This window comes from Dermacentor variabilis, chromosome 5, assembly GCF_050947875.1.
Source record: "Dermacentor variabilis isolate Ectoservices chromosome 5, ASM5094787v1, whole genome shotgun sequence".
Lineage (NCBI taxonomy): Eukaryota > Metazoa > Arthropoda > Arachnida > Ixodida > Ixodidae > Dermacentor > Dermacentor variabilis.
Genome location: NC_134572.1, coordinates 108,076,460 through 108,093,145, shown reverse-complemented (window position 1 = coordinate 108,093,145; position 16,686 = coordinate 108,076,460). Strand labels below are relative to the sequence as shown.

Sequence of the window (16,686 nt, the reverse complement as noted above, 5' to 3'; positions counted from 1 at the left end):
ATTTTTGGTGGAAAATGTTTTTGAAAAGAAAAAACAAAGTGAACAAAATTCACTCGTGTAGTTCGTCACTTGAGTGCAGGGGCCAATACTCATCGCCAAGAGGCAGCACTGCAGTAGCCACTTTCCTTTCTCTAATCTGATTGTGTGGAATGGAATTCACATCTTGGATGCTCACAAATGCCTTCACTCAATGCGTTGTTGCGCTATTCTAAATTTATTAGTTGGTTATGACAGGCAAAAACAATTCGCCCTCCTGGAAAGCAGTCACCAAGAGTTGGTTTAGTAAACACAAAGGTGTTCATTTTCTCACCAGATGCAATCAACCAGAGTTAAAAAATTTTTGATTGTGTGAAATATGGTGGCAGCAGCTTTGGCCCCGTACATGTTTAGAGCGAGTTGCATTTCGTCCGCATAGCCAAACATGCCATAAACAGATGTCTTTCATATAGGTAATGAGTTTCCACTGCTTCCTTCTTTCATCACGGAAGCACTCAGTCTCGCTCGCAAGTGTATGAATCAGCCAGATGTTCTTAAACTTGCCTAGAAGTTATGTGACCATTGGAGATGCCGACTGCATCACTTCGCCATGTTCTGCCCGTAGGTTGTGAAGCGAAGCTTGATGTTTTATCACTCCTCCAACTCCATCACATGAGCTTTACCCACGTGCGGTCACAGAGAACAGCCACTTTACTGACTCATAATTTTTGTGTGAAAGCTCATAAAAAAGAAATTAAAGGCATTGTCACTTATGTAGGTGACGTGGCTTTGTGGGTGGAGTTCAAGGCACTCGTGTATCTTGCTTAATGCAAACAAAGCATCAGCTGTGCCGTGCGACATGTGATTGCTTATAACAGCTTAACTGCATTGTTTTTCTGTTATTACAACACCAGTGAAAAGTGTCACGTGTTGTGCCAGTGGTAGGATTAAACCTCATTTGAAGCAATGGTGGTCCAGTTTTCTGCGTTGTTAAAACGCAGAACGAGGGATGCTTAATTGCCACTCCCATTGTTTTGCATCACAAATGGCTGCAGCTTGTGTCTGCCGCATATAGTCATGCGGAATCCACTTGGAGATCCACATAGCTAGTTTTTTCACAAACGAAGTCAGTTGCAATGTTGGCTGCGTTAGCGCCTAGCCAAACTAGCCTGGATCATACCACTGTTTTGTTTTTCCCATTTGCTGTTGTCTGCTTTCAATATGTTCTGCCCCGCAGCTGTACCATTGCGTAAGCAACTGGGTAGGCCTGCTTTTCAGGCACCGTGGCAGTGAACGATTGCGGTGATGCTGAGCTAGATCCCGTACTCCTCGCCTGTATGGCCAGCGAAAAACAATGACCGAAGTTTCGGACACTGTACTGTGTCTTGCTTGATTTTTCGAACATAACGCGCACAATGTCGCATACATGTGGGCTGTGAGCAAAGCTGTCGCCTGTTCCCCGATTTAGTTGTCAGGACGATTTCACGGCTTAAGAATGCTGCATGGCTGCTACTAAGCTTTGGTCGACTACGCACCAGACAGCAACAGCCGCGTGCAAGTATAGCACCGTCATATGTTGCGCGGTGCAGCTAGGTGTGGCCTCTGAGGATGTGATTTTGGAAGGCATGCCTGCATGCCCAGCTTCACCAGCTACGCACTGCAGCAAGAGAGAAGTGCGATAATGAGCCGCTGCTCGTGCATGTAACCATGTGTAGCAGTGACAAGGATCAGTGTTCCTTGACAGTGTGTTAGACGCAGGAATATTGAATTTCTTTGCCGAATGAGTACCGAACCTAGCAAAAAGCAATATGCTCGATGTGCAAAAGTCGGTATTTTTTAACCCTTTGAAGGTTTTAGCCGTACATGTACAGCAGCGGTTTTCTGTCCCGCAAGGTGTTCGCCGTACAGGTACGGTTCAGACCCTCCGTTTGAAATTTCGCGCCATAATGACGGTGCGTGCTCACCGGGAGGTGCTGCCACCTCTTAGCACTTACAAGATGCGTTTGAAATTGGTGCTACCTTCTTGGGGAGATAAACATAGCTGATTGCTAGCTTCAATGCGTCGCTCAGACTGCGGCAACGCCCCTTTGGCGGTTTCGGTTTCGCCGCATGATCGCAACGGAGGCTCGCGAAACGTCATTTTTTTCTTTGTCGGCACTCTCTTGCAGGGTGGTGGAAGTTGATTTCTATCTTGATTGGCGCTGCTCTTAGCTTGCTTATCAGCGCCGTTCGCGAGGTATTCTCGCTTTCAGTGGCAACGCGCTTTCGCGGTTTCAGTTCCGCCGCGTGTTTGCAATGGAGGCGCACGAAACGTGGTTTTTCTCTTTGTCGGCATGCTCTCGCAAGGGCAGCGAAAGTTGATTGCTATCTTGATTGGCACTGCTCTTAGCTTGTTTATCACCACCGCTCACGAGGTATTCTCGCTCTTCGCGGCAACGTGCTTACTCGAGAGGGGGCCTCAGACCTCTGCCCAAGGCAGCCGCACGCAGAGATGTCATGTGTGCGCCAACACAACTCATCGCTCCAAGAGAACAGACACGCATTTTAGGTGTGCAGACTGCGATAAGGCGCTGTGGGTAGACCCGTGTTTCAAGGAGTACCACGCTCGGAAATATTATGGAACATTTTGCAGTTCTGAGTGATGCCGACACCAAAATACGGTTCCTAATTATTTTTTACTATTTATTCCCGACTTTATACATATTGTACATTCAAGATCCGCAATAAAGTAATTTGACCACCTGGGAAAGTTTTTTTCAGAATAATTCGATTCTTAAAGGGTTAAAGTGAAGCTTTCTTTACCTACCATCCTATGGTTTCACCTGGGTCGGTCGGTTGGTTGCTGGTTCAGTTCTCACCCAATAGATTTCTCCTCACTCAAAAAAAAAAAATTTTAAGAAAGGAAACCGCGTCCGGCGGCGGGACTCGAACCTTCATACTCGGTGCCTCTAGTGACGTTCCAGTGCACAAGCATACTGTGCTTGTACACAGGGTTTGCAAAAAATGACTACACCACCAGTAGTTCGACAAGCTGCCTCGCAGAAAAGCTAGGTTTACAATTATGAAAAATGTCAATTGTATGTTTGTTGAATTCTATGAAAAGATTTTTACTGCAGAAAAGGAAGAGGTTGTCTTGAACTTGTTGGTGATGTAGCGATAAAATTGTTTTTTTCACACAATTGCAAGAATAATTTGTGTCCTTGTGCAGCATTTAATTGAAATATGTTTCTTAACATAGATTCCCACATATGCGTTGGATCTGCTGTAATATTTTGCTCTTTGTTGCCGTGTTGGCAGAGCCCCAAGGTGACATGGGCGTTGTTGGAAAACGTGGCCACTCTCAGGTTGTTGCTCTGTTTGCTTTTTGCTGGTGTAGCTAATTGGCATACATTGTAAGTGATCAACGCAGCCAATTTTCACTTGTGCAGTTCTAGTGTAATGGTTGCTCTGTATTCAGGGGTGCTGCATTGAAGAAAACGTGACAAGGAAGTATGCAGTAATTTGTGCACTTACAAAACCCCGCTTAGCTATAACAGTTTTGAAACAAACCATTTCATGGTGCCCTGTTTTGCAGAGTGTACAGCTCAGCTGGTACTATTTTCTGCCATGCCTTCGCAGAAACACCTCCGCCGGGTTACATGAGCGAAGACGGAGAAACCACTGATCAAAATGGCGCTGACAGCATGGGTGAGTTTTGAGAAAAGCTTGCCGCAGTAAAATTAGACACATTGCTAATATGCAAACATTGAGTTTCGAGTGGCTCTCAAACAGATTTACTTTTACGCACATTTATTATTCTGAGCACCTAAACTTTTTGGGACACAGTGAAATCATGGTTAACATGTTCAGAAAACCATTGATTTGGCTTTCGGTGTTAATTCTGGCAATTTTCAAAAATTAGTTCCTCTGTTGCCCACGGGTGAGGGATGTTGAAATGCTAGCTGCTTTGCAGTGTGCCAGAATGAATAGCTATGGTTGTGTCTGCATCATAAAGGGCTTCATGCTTTTATTTGGTGTTTTTCATACATTTTTTTTTTTTACTTGAATACTTGCAGTCAGTCCAGTGAACTGTTAACACTGCAGTACTGAATGTTTGTAAATGTTCTAGTTTTATCTGAGCTTACCATTCATTGTGAACAAATCTGTGGTAGAGATGCAGGACTTGGGTAATGTAAAGCTTCCTTTAGCCCAATTTAATTTAGTTCTTAACACCCACCACATTGAGTTAACTGATTCTGATACTGTAGTCTAAGCATGAGGAAGAATTGCAAAATAGTGTTATGTAATGATTTTTTTTTTACTTAGCACTGATCCACTGATGTGGTCTTTCCGTTCCTTGCAGATACGGTACTCCTCTCTTCACCCAGCCCTTCACCAGGTTTGTAACAATTTGTTTTTGGTCACACAGTAGCATAATCATGAATTTTCACTTTTGTGAAATTGGTTGTAAAGCTAAACTAGTAGTATTGTGGGCATTTGTTATGCACATATTCATCTGCACCCTAGATTGATCGATCCTCATCTTCCGGGCCTTGAGATCATCATCGTTCGGTGCGTGCTGGTTCGATGTCGACTACTCAGGCCAAGTAAACATTCTAACAGAGACGTCATATGTGATGGAGGCGACTCTTCGATCCACAGTCCTCTATCCGCTCGGCCTACCCCCTGGAGCTTCGTTCAGGCTGCCGCTTGCGCCCACTGTCCGCTAGCATGTCTCAGGTCAACCCACCCTCCACTTCTACTGTTACCATTGCTACACGCTGATTACACTTACGCAAGAATTGAACACGGCTGGTGTAACTAAAGAGCAAGTGGATAAGAGCTCATGAGAAAGCTATGCTCGACAAGATTGCATTTACGATGGCCACAGAGCGAAAGATTTGGAATTTTGTTGAAAATCCGACTGCCGATAGTGTAACAGCCTCGGTCGCGAAGCCCGCTACTCCGTACGTTGTCGTTGGACTTGCAGCAGTGAACAATTTTCTAGGCATTTTCTCGTGCAATACTTCCAGTGGTTCTGCGTAGCTGGTGCGGAGCGATCAGGATTACGGTTTTGCTACTAAACTGACTGGTTTGCGAGATCTGTGGTGAAGTTGTATCGGGATGGAGCTCGCGGGAATTGATGGCCCGAAAACATGTTATCCTTTTGAAGTGAATGTACTTGCAGTGCATGCTATGTCGTCGATCGGCAAAGGCCAAATGGCCATGAATTATACCTAGTGCCTACTGATGGCCTTTGGTGCCGTTTTTTTTTTTTCAAACTTTCTTTCAATATATCAGTTCTGAAATCTTTTTTGTTTTCTCAAAACCACAATTTCGATGATGATGGCGTATTGGAGGTGCATTATCTCTGCTTCCACTTTTGCTATCACTGTAATTCTATTTTTTCCAGAAAGGCAAATCTGTGTAGAGTGCAAATATGCAAAATGACTTTGTTTCATTTATTAGAAAATTTTTAAAAATGTTTCTTTTTTTAGCAGTTAGATGGATTTCTCTCACTGAAGTTTGCAATGTTCTCATTTGATATAAAATTGGGTTAGAACACCATACATGCTTATTTGCACTCTTTGTTAGTTCCACATCATTTTCGTATGTCAATATTTATTATGCCATGTACAGTTTGGTAGAAAGCTCACTTCCAAGCAAATCATGCAATCAAGCTTAATTTCTTCAATTCCTGGAAAGTTATTTAATTTACTCCGCAAGAAAAATGGATGTATATTTAAAACTAGCACATTGAAATGCATAAACTCTGCAAGTTTCATCGAAATCGACAAAGAAATTAAAAAAATGTTTTCGGGCGCAGGGTCCCCCCTTGAGTCGTACCGCCGACAGCGCGGCATGAAAGCGTATCATTCGTCACCAAGTCCTAAACTCATCAAAGTGAATTGTTTTCTTATTCAAGTTGCTTTTTTCTATTGCCTGATAATTCGGATAATTCTGCAGTCCCTTTCCACCTAAGAAAAATTGATCGGTGAGTGTACTTGTTTACATGAATGGTCGAATTTCAATACAACAAAATTTCGATATAATGAAGCAAATTGCCAATTTTACTGACTTCATTATATTGAGATTTAACTGTAGTTGGCAACCAACATTGTCTATTATCAATCTTGTCAAAATAGTATTCACAAGTTGCACCTTTAAGTGGTTGCAACAAAGGAAGACAAGAACTTTGTATAGGACAGATAAACAAAATGTGGCACAAATAGCACTGTCAAGTGCTATTTGTGCCAAATTATCATTCAGATAATTTCTACAGCATGGTGTGAATTGGTAAACATTCTGTTGGTATCGTGTGCGGAAAACAACTCTCACCACTGTTATGCAGAAGTGCAGCCGGTGACGTACACGGAGCCGGCTTTCTGGTGCTCCATCTCGTACTACGAGCTCAACACACGGGTTGGGGAGACGTTCCACGCTTCACAGCCCTCCCTCACCGTTGACGGCTTCACAGACCCCTCGAGCTCGGAACGGTTCTGCCTCGGTCTCCTGTCCAACGTCAACCGCAATTCGGTCGTTGAGCAGACCCGCAAACACATTGGTGGGTTTCATGCTATTCCTCCAATGAAACTGGTGCCACCTTCCTGTGGTGGCGTAGTGGCTTTGGCGTTGTGCTGCTAAGCCAGAGGGCACGAGATTAAATCTTAGGCATGGCTGTTGCATTTTGATGGGGCGAAATTTAAAGCCATCCGAGCAGTGTGCGTTGCGAGCATCCTGTCGCAACACCAAGCATGTCCAGTATTCTGGTAACCACAGGCGAGCTGGGTGTTTTGGCGGATGGGCGTAGGCGTAAACTAAAGCCCCTCCATACCGCTACCGCTGTGATGAAGGGGGATAAACGTGAGTGGCCTGAGCGGCCTGTATGGTGCAGCCACTTGGTGGCGCAGAGCTCAACTAGCCACAGAGCTACTGTTATTGCTGTAACCACATTTAAAAAGACATGTTCACGATTACACTCCTGCCGAAAATTTACACCAGCAGCAAAGCAGAATACACTTGGTTACTGCCATGCTATCTCTGTGTTTGTATGGTTGAGCTCTGTGCTACCAGGTGGCTGCACCGTGCGTGACGTGGTTGTTCACGTTTGTGCCTCTGCTCATCCGGTGAAACACCCAGTCCACTTCTGCCTGCACTTGCCTGAATAGCAGACACGCTAAATCTCTATTGTTGTAGTACCGTATTTACTCGCATCTAACCTGCACTTTTTTCCGATAAAAAGGGCTCCGAAAAATTGCGTGCACGTTAGAATCGAGTATGACCCTAAATCTGCGTCTTCATATTGCCATCAGTATTTCAAAGTGGCCGCCTCGTACGCGTTTCGAGCATAGCTGCCATAGCTTCCTCCATGTGCTGCAGTACATGTGCTTAGGCATTAGTCCACTGTCTGTCTTCCCGTTTTCTGTGTTTGCTCTATCATAGCCTCCTAGATAACTTCTGTGCCGGCTGGGTGATCGGTGAATCAATGGGAAGTGGCCGGAACTATGGCAGTCAGTAGTGCCACTTACACAGGGTGGTCTCGAGCACACTTTTACAGTTTTGGTGCTAACTGCTGACCAAAAAAAAAAGAAAAAAAAAAAAGAAAAAAAAATATGCCGTGTGCATCAATAAAAGAGCAGCAGCATACTTCTGCTTGCCGAATTATTAGCAAAGCAATAAAAAAGCAACCGCTGTTGGAACTTCTGCCGAGGGGCGCCACTTAAGTTGGGGTATCCGGCTAGGTCACTCCACTCAGGCGCGCTACTGTATTCGAACCACCGGCAACTGCCACACAAAACCGTTATGGGAAGAGTGCAAACAACTTTGGTCATCTGCTGCCACTACTCTGCGGCAGTGCTGTACCATGATCGCCTAGCGCTTCGTGAGGGTTGTTGCTACCCTTAATATGCTGACTCACCATACTTAATATGGTGCCTCCATAGACGATGGCCATTTTGCATTCATCTGACAGGCACAGAAGTTATCTAGAGGGCTATGGCTCTATCAGCATGAAGTGCCGAGTTAATCATGATGCCATATTTAAAAGGAAAGTGATCATGTGTGCGGAGATGGATGGAAATCGGGCCGCATCATGGGCGTTCGGAGTACCCGTAACTTGCATGCAGGACTGGCGCAAAACAGGAGATGGTTTTCGCCAGCAAAGCAACACAGTGGACTGAAGCAGGACATATTTGGGACGATCCACTTAGGAGATACAATTGCCTCTGTCCTATCTTGAAAGCGATCTGCGATGGGGACAGTCTGCCATGTGCTGTGTTTTCGCTGGTTATAGTTCGCATTGAAGTGAGAGGCAGCTGCTGCCATGCTTACTCACTGTTCTGACAGTGAGTTTCCGCACTCGTCAAGTGAGATGTGTTCGTGTTTGCTTCTGCACATGTGACAGCATGCCTGTTAATTTAGTTAGTACTGTACTGGCGCGCATTACAAGTGGTCCGCTTAGGATCGAGCAAATAAGGTATTAGTGATATGTGCAACCGCAGCTTTGACGTATGGCATCGACATGCATGGCAGGGTGTTTTGGTCTGTGGCCGTGGCGGTTCTGGCAACAGCTCTGTTCCACATTGGAACTCTATTCAGTATTTTTGCTAGCTTTGATCACGAATATAGGTCGATAGCTAATTATGGGTAACATTACTGCGACAGTACAGTCACTTGTACAGTCACCAAGAAGCCACAGAAGAGTAGAGACAGGCTTTCCTGCACACTCTGTAATTGCCATTTTTAGGCCACCGATGTACTTGCAGTTGCCTTCAAGGTGCCACCAGGCTACACGTGACCCCAGTCCAACACTCAATGAAAGTAGCATTGGGGGCATGGAGCTACGCCTCTTTATTTCTCTCTCTCTCTCTTTGTTAGGATATGACCATCCCACCATTTTGAATTGTACATTAAAAAATTTTGCAATTTGCATGCATTAACGAAACTAATGCGAGCCAGGGATGCATCCCACCCCAATAGCCAATCTTTGCTAGGACAAAGAAATGCCCAGCTCACCGCTAGCAGTCAAAAGCCCGTAAGAAAGTTTGCAGTGTCATTGCCTCACACAGTGCAACATATTATGGCAGAAGTTTTAAACTTTAATTAAAGTGCTTTATGTGCAAAGCCCACAATCTGATTATGAGGCACGTGGCAGTAGGGGACTGTTTTAATTTTCATCACCTGAGATTCTTAACGTGCACTTAACTCTGAGTGAGCGAATGCTTTTGCATTTTGCCCCCATTGAAATGTGACTGCTACGGTGGGGGTTGAACCTGCGACCTTGAGCTACGCCATTGTCACAAAAATAGCATGTCAGGTATAAAAGTGTCAATTTGATGGCCGACCTCTTCCTTAGTGTTGCCTAGATGTTTTGGTGCGACAAGTTTTCTTTTTTTTCAATGAAAGTAGAAACATAGCGTAGCGTACATTGAATTTAATTTTTTCCACTTTGTCTGCTGCTGCTGTTGTGTCTAGTAGTAGCGTTTCCTTGCCTTCTTACGTTGCCTTTTCCCTCTCCTGCACTCCCACGTATGGGAGCTGCGAGTGAAGATGGGCTTTTGTTATTCACTTGTTTTGTAACTGCATCAGTTCTGCCCGCATCCTCCGTTTATCCCCTGTGGACTGTGGCGTGTTAGTACAAAAATAAGCGCTGCAATTTCTGCAATGCTTTTGCAGTGGGTCAGGGGTAATTACAGCAATCGAGAAGGTATTGTGCCTATGTCCAGGGAGCTACAGAAGGCATTTTGTCAACGTCGTGGAAAGTTGAAATCAGTTTTTCGCGTCGCATTTCCTCTCTGCCGTGCTCCTCTCTGAACCACCTTCCAACTTGGCATACAAGACAGCAGCAGCAGTGGTAAAGTTGAAGGAAGAGGCAAAGAAAGCTTCAATTCTGTAAAAAAAGATTACAGCTGAACCAATCTGATAAATGTCGATGGTACTGCGATTAGCATTCATGAAGTGTGACAACACAATGTATTGCTGAAACCACATTTATTTAAAATCTGTATGGTCATTCTGAGACTTCCATTGTCTTTGCTACATGTGACCATGACCGACACTGCCTCTGATATCGGCCCACTTTGCTATGGCACTCATTTGACAAGGTTGTACATGAGCATGATGACGGAATAATGGCGGCATGACAACGAATGCATTACCACTGTATGGCGACGATGATATGATGAGAGTCGAATGACATACCTGGAATGACGACAATTTAACGACTACAACAGCATCATGAGCACACACCTAGTGGTCCAAACTATTAGACAACATGAGTCGCTGGGTCGGCGTAGAAGGCGTGATGATGGTGATATGACAAGAGTCAGATCATGATGCTAGAAGGACATTGTTGGAACGACCACAGCGAAATTGCGACCATGAGTACATACCTAGTGGCCCAAGCTGGTAGATAATCTCGAATACTGGGTCGACGCAAGAGGCTTGGTAGACACAGACAGACAGATGGATATATAGATACATGGATATATAGGCAGACGGGATACATAGATAGATAGATAATTAGGCTAGAAATGCCAGAAGTAGGCAAAGAATGCTACTTGCATCAAAAATAATTGAAAATTTTGACAGGTCAACAAGCAGCGGAGCCAGTAAACCATAGCAGTGTTTTCATCGTTTTTGCAGTTGCCTTCAAGTTAGACAGCTATATGTGTGAAGTTACAATAGGATGGTAAGAACTCGAATTAGCCTAGACTTGAGGAGGGAACGGAAGAAACTGGTACATAAGAAGCCAATCAATGGGTTAGCGGTAAGAGGGAAACTAGACGAATTCCGGATCAAGCTACAGAACAGGTATTTGGCTTTAACTCTGCAAGAGGACCTTAGTGTTGAAGCAATGAACGACAATCTTATGGGCATCATTAAGGAGTGTGCAGTAGAAGTCGGCGGTAACTCCGTTAGACAGGATACCAGTAAGCTATCGCAGGAGACGAAAGATCTGATCAAGAAATGCCTGTGTATGAAAGCCTCTAACCCTACAGCTAGAATAGAACTGGCAGAACTTTAAGTTAATCAACAAGCATAAGACAGCTGACATAAGGAACTATAATATGGATAGAATTGCACATGCTCTCAGGAACAGAAGCCTAAAAGCAGTGAAGAAGAAACTAGGAATAGGCAAGAATCAGATGTATGCATTAAGAGACAAAGCCGGCAGTATCATTACTAATATGGATGAGATAGTTCAAGTGGCTGAGGAGTTCTATAGAGATTTATACAGTACCAGTGGCACCCACGACGATAATGGTAGAGAGAATAGTTTAGAGGAATTTGAAATCCCACAGGTAACGCCGGAATAAGTAAAGAACGCCTTGGGAGCTATGCAAAGGGGGAAGGCAGCTGGAGAGGATCAGGCAACAGCAGATTTGTTGAAGGATGGTGGGCACGTTGTTCTAGAAAAACTTGCCACCCTGTATACACAATGCCTCATGACCTCGAGCGTACCGGAATCTTGGAAGAACGCTAACATAATTCTAATCCATAAGAAAGGGGACGCCAAAGACTTGTAAATTATAGATCGATCAGCTTACTGTCCGTTGCCTACAAAGTATTTACTAAGGTAATCGCAAATAGAATCAGGAACACCTTAGACTTGCGTCAACCAAAGGACCAGGCAGGATTCTGTAAAGGCTACTCAACAATAGACCATATTCACACTGTCAATCAGGTGACAGAGAAATGTGCAGAATATAACCAACCCTTATATATAGCTTTCATCGATTACGAAAAAGCATTTGATTCAGTCGAAACCTCAGCAGTCATGGAGGCATTACGGAATCAGGGTGTCGACAAGCCATATGTAAAAATACTGAAAGATATCTATAGCGGCTCCACAGCCACCGTAGTCCTCCATAAAGAAAGCAACAAAATCCCAATAAAGAAAGGTGTCAGGCAGGGAGATAGAATCTCTCCAATGCTATTCACAGAATGTTTACAGGAGGTATTCAGAGACCTGGAGTGGGAAGAATTGGGGTAAGCGTTAATGGAGAGTACTTTAGTAACTTGGGATTCGCTGATGATATTGCCTTGATTAGTAACTCAGGGGACCATTTGCAATGCATGCTCACTGACCTGGAGAGGCAAAGCAGAAGGGTGGGTCTAAAAATTAATCTGCAGAAAACTAAAGTAATGTTTAACAGTGTCAGAAGAGGACAGCCGTTTACGATAGGTAGCGAGGCACTGGAAGTGGTAATACATCTACCGAGGGCAGGTAGTGACCGCGAATCCGGATCATGAGACTGAAAAATCAGAATAAGAATGGGCTGGGGTGCGCTTGGTAGGCATTCTCAGATCATGAACAGCAGGTAGCCATTATCCCTCAAGAGAAAAGTATATGACCAGCTGTGTCTTACCAGTACTCGCGTACGGGCAGAAACCTGGAGGCTTATGAAAAAGGTTCTACTGAAATTGAGAACGGCGCAGTGAGCTATGGAAAGAAGAATGAGGGGTGTAACGTTAAGGGATAAGAAAAGAGCAGATTGGGTGAGGCAACAAACATGAGTTAATGACATCTTAGTTGAAATCAAGAAAAAGAAATAAGGGGTGGGGGGGGCATGGGCAGGACATGTAATGAGGAGGGAAGACAAAAGTGGCAGGGGGTGGCAGAAAGTTAGGTGGGCAGATGAGATTAAGAAGGTTGCAGGGACAACATGGCCACAATTAGTACATGACCGGGGTAGTTGGAGAACTATGGGAGAGGCCTTTGCCCTGCAGTGGGCGTAACCAGGCTGATGATGATGGGATGTGTGAAGTTCCACCATTTCACAACATACTGCGGGCCTAATTTTGGATTGAGTGGACTTCGGATATAATATACATTTTTCTTTAGATTTTTATGGTCTGTTGTAACGAGCATTGACTGTATAACGAAGTAAATGAAATTCTCCTTGAAATCTCTGTAGAGCTTCATGTGCGGTACATGTAATAATGATTATGATTAAGTAATTCTGGCTCCTCCTTCAACTTCGTTATAATTAGGTTTTGCTTTACTAATAAGTTGCCGTTTTCTTTGCCTTCAGTTGAAGTTCCACTTTCGGTTGCAGTTTGCATATCCGTGCAGTCTTGCGCACTGTCGTGATTTTGGTATGGTTGCGTGCGACACCTCTTCTCGTGGCCACTGCTCAAGTGTTTCTTCTGATTGCGTTTCTTTTTGTGATGAAGTATGTTTTTAGGAGAAGAAGTTGATAGGTGTAAGTTTTGCTGGACATTTTTCCTGATCTCTTACTGTGTAGCGCACTAGTGTGTACATTGGAATCTCGTTGATACAGTCCTTACAGGAACCAGCAAATGAAACATTCCATCCAAAAATTGTATTATACCAAGCCACAGGCACTTTGTAAAACTTTGTAAAAATGTCTACTATCCCCTTCTCATAGTCGTACTTGTGGGATGTTTGCAAATTGTAAAGCTTTTAAGGTTAGCAGATGAGAGCCCATTTGACTCCTGTCTACATTTAACAATGTTAAAGGTGCGAGAGACCCATCCAGTTTCCTTAATCTTTTTCAGGGCGTGGCGTGCGCTTGTACTACATTGGTGGTGAAGTGTTTGCAGAGTGCCTGAGCGACAGCAGCATCTTTGTGCAAAGCCCCAACTGCAACCAGCGGTACGGATGGCACCCTGCTACGGTGTGCAAGATACCTCCAGGTGAGTCCTCAAGCTCCCTATGCAGCTGCTGTGGTCTGTTACAGGTTTGAAATCTGGCAATACAGCCTGTAAGGAAATTAAAGGCCCATTGCCAATGAAATTTCACATTTCCTAAATTTGTTATAAATGAGCAGCATATACCACTAAACTAACCAAGAGGTGTTCAAAACTTGACAGCCATAACGCACTTTGCCTATGGGCTTCGAGATTGGTTTCCGTGACTCTGAGGGCGCCGTCACTGATGAGTGCAATGCAGACACCACATCTTGTTATTAATTAGCTTGACCAATGTGGACAAGCTACAGTGAACTCTCAGTTGTACGAACGTCGGTTTATCGAATATTTCAGAATAACAAACTGTTTAAAAATCCCTGGCAGTTTTCTTATAGATTCTATGCAAAAATGTTTCACTTAAACGAATTTTGGAACAGTCAATATTTCAGTTTAACGAACTCACTCAGAGGACCAAGGCTTACTTTTACTATCAGTTCAACGAAGTTTTGCGCCCTGCACTGCAGGCGCAACCGATGCCCGCCCTCATCAAACCGCCGCTCCAGCGGCAATGTAACGCCACTGGCGCTGCAGCGCCCCTGGGGCAAAGCGGCGATCTGTCACACCACAAACCACATAGTGTGTTTTTGGCGGATTTTGATTAATCTGAGGGTTGCCAGCAATGCCCCCATTAACGTCAGGCAGGCGGCCAAGATGGTGACAGGCTCCTGGTGGTCAGTAACTCCGGCTACCATTAGAAACTGATGGCAGAAATCTGGCCTTTCCCTCCTGAGCAATGAATGCGAGCCTGAGGAACAGCATGACGAGATGATAGACTCCACGATGTGGACAGAGATCTGTCATCTGCTGAAGGTCGATAGCAATACTTTGTTTGAAGACTATGCACAGTGTGACAGTGCACTGATTACATGGGCTGGACAGACGGATCTGGAGATTGTTTCCAGTGTTTGTCCTGAAGAAGAAGGAAGAGTGTGACGAAGAAGAGGCAACTGCTGAGCCAGTTTCAAGCCCTATAACTCTAGCTGAGGTTGTAGGGTACATTGGAAAGTTGAGAGACTTTGTGTCTCAACAGCAAGCTGTGCCAGAGGAAGTGTACAAAAACATTGACTCTTTGGACAGTTTGGTTACTTCCTGTGCTTAAAGAGTACAAGTGCAGAAGATTACAGATTTTTTTTTTCTAAGTGAGAAAGGCAGCATTATAACTGTAATGAACGTTGTACTTGTTGGTATGTACAAATTCCATTTCACACATTTCTAACACTATGGATGCCATGTCTTTTGCTCCATGAATTGCACTTCAAACTTTTGACTCTGTATGCCATGTCTTATGTTGGTCTAGTGAATATTCAGTTTAGTGAACTTTCAGTTAAGTGAACCAATTCCTTTGGTCCCTTGAAGTTCACTCAAGTGGGAGTTTACTGTAATACAGTAAAAGCTTGTTAATTCAAATTCCGCCAGGATGCTGCGAAAGGTTTAATTATAAAAAACTTTGAACTAATGAAAGTCCGAAAAAAAATTGCTTGCTCAAGTCTGACGTAACGTGAGTGCGCATGCACACATACTACGCCACGTTGACAATAACAATGTCTACAGTTCGAAGCCCTGGTGCAGCCCAACATAACCAGACGCGGCCAACGCAGTCCGACTTGCTTGACGGCGACATGGCTCTTGCTCCATCCGTGCATTCGTTGCGCTGTCCCACAATGCACGGCACAGAAAAAAAGGTGCCCATGCCACTTCGCCGACGGTCACAGACGGCCGTTCAAAGCGGCGCATGGGTCAGGAATCGTTCTGCGCATGCTCCAAAGAGAGCAACCGACGGCACGCACTTCGAAGTCTAGAGGGGATGGCATTTCGGCTGGCGCAGCGCAAGTGACCTAGCGTAACTGGCCACAAGCGATGCACACCGAACACATCGGACTATAAATACGTCTCTGCGCCACTGATGCTCGCCGCACAGCAACAACAGCTGGATTCTAAAACGCTCTTGCAAAACGCACCACAACCTGCTGCAACGTTGGTCTCCGTTGTACTTTCATAGCTGCACCAGCTGCACGGTGCTGAGTTCCACTATACTGTCACGTGGAGTGACGTATGAAGAACACAGTAGCAATACTGTGAAAGACGAAACTAAATTTTATTGGGCGAACCTGTGCCCACAAAAACAGGCTACACTTAAAGAACATTGACAATCACGAACACAGTCGGCTATTGTCAAAATTTGATCAGCGAGTCAAGCGCGTCGGCTTTTATAGATCAGTCGTCGAATGTTCCAGAGTAATCGCTGGGACCTGCGTGCCTTCCACAAAGTTCTGCGCCATTTGCGTCGCGCATGCATGCAATCAGGTTACACAAGGTTCGGTGACAACAGACAGTAGGTAGAAGCATCCATAACATTCTAGAAACTTCCGATACATGTAGACACATCCTGCGCTGAGCGATAACATTTCTTAGACAGTAAAAGCGCTCAGCCGTAAAAGATAAACGAGTTCACTTGTCAATACATGTAGGTGGCGTCCAAACACATATATCCCAGCGATGCTTTCCTTTTAGCAATACTAGCCATAAATCTCAAAGGCTATGCTCTTTGGTACCGTGAGCTCCAAGAAAACGGCACGGTCACAATGCTTTAGACATTACCTGGTGACTCTACTCGGCAGAACACCTCATAGAAAAAGAGCATAGCCCCCAAATGTAACATAAGAAAAAGAAACCAAAAAAGGGGAAAAAACAATGAGCGTCCACATTCTTAGAGTTTTACGGCAGCCATGTTTTAGATATTGCTTGGTGCCGCTTCTCGGCAGAACTTCTCATAGAGAAAGAGCATAGCCTCCGAGATGTAACATGAAAAAAGAAAGAAAAAAATGCACACGCCCGCACACACACACCCTGCATTCGCGTTTTTAGAGAGCTTTACATTAAGGGGACGCAAGGGGTTTGTCCCCCCAATGGCTTGTGTACCCCTAATCTAAATCCTCTTTCTTGAAGGTCTTAAGAGACGGAGAGAACCCACCTGCAATAGAGGTCCTGGCCATGCCTGGCCAAGGCTCAAGCGCC

The 16,686-nt window shown here is 44.6% G+C and overlaps 1 protein-coding gene across 4 annotated transcripts in view; it reads left to right on the top strand.

Moving 5' to 3' along the window:
• LOC142583019 (mothers against decapentaplegic homolog 3-like) overlaps positions 1-16,686 on the top strand; it is an 82,713-nt gene that overhangs the window by 20,528 nt on the left and 45,499 nt on the right. For all 4 annotated transcript variants that reach the window (XM_075693248.1, XM_075693247.1, XM_075693249.1 and 1 more), the window contains exons 4-7: positions 3,595-3,663; positions 4,319-4,354; positions 6,308-6,520; positions 13,480-13,617. In XM_075693248.1, the coding sequence (XP_075549363.1) occupies positions 3,595-3,663; positions 4,319-4,354; positions 6,308-6,520; positions 13,480-13,617 (456 nt within the window). The remainder of the gene's footprint in view (positions 1-3,594; positions 3,664-4,318; positions 4,355-6,307; positions 6,521-13,479; positions 13,618-16,686) is intronic.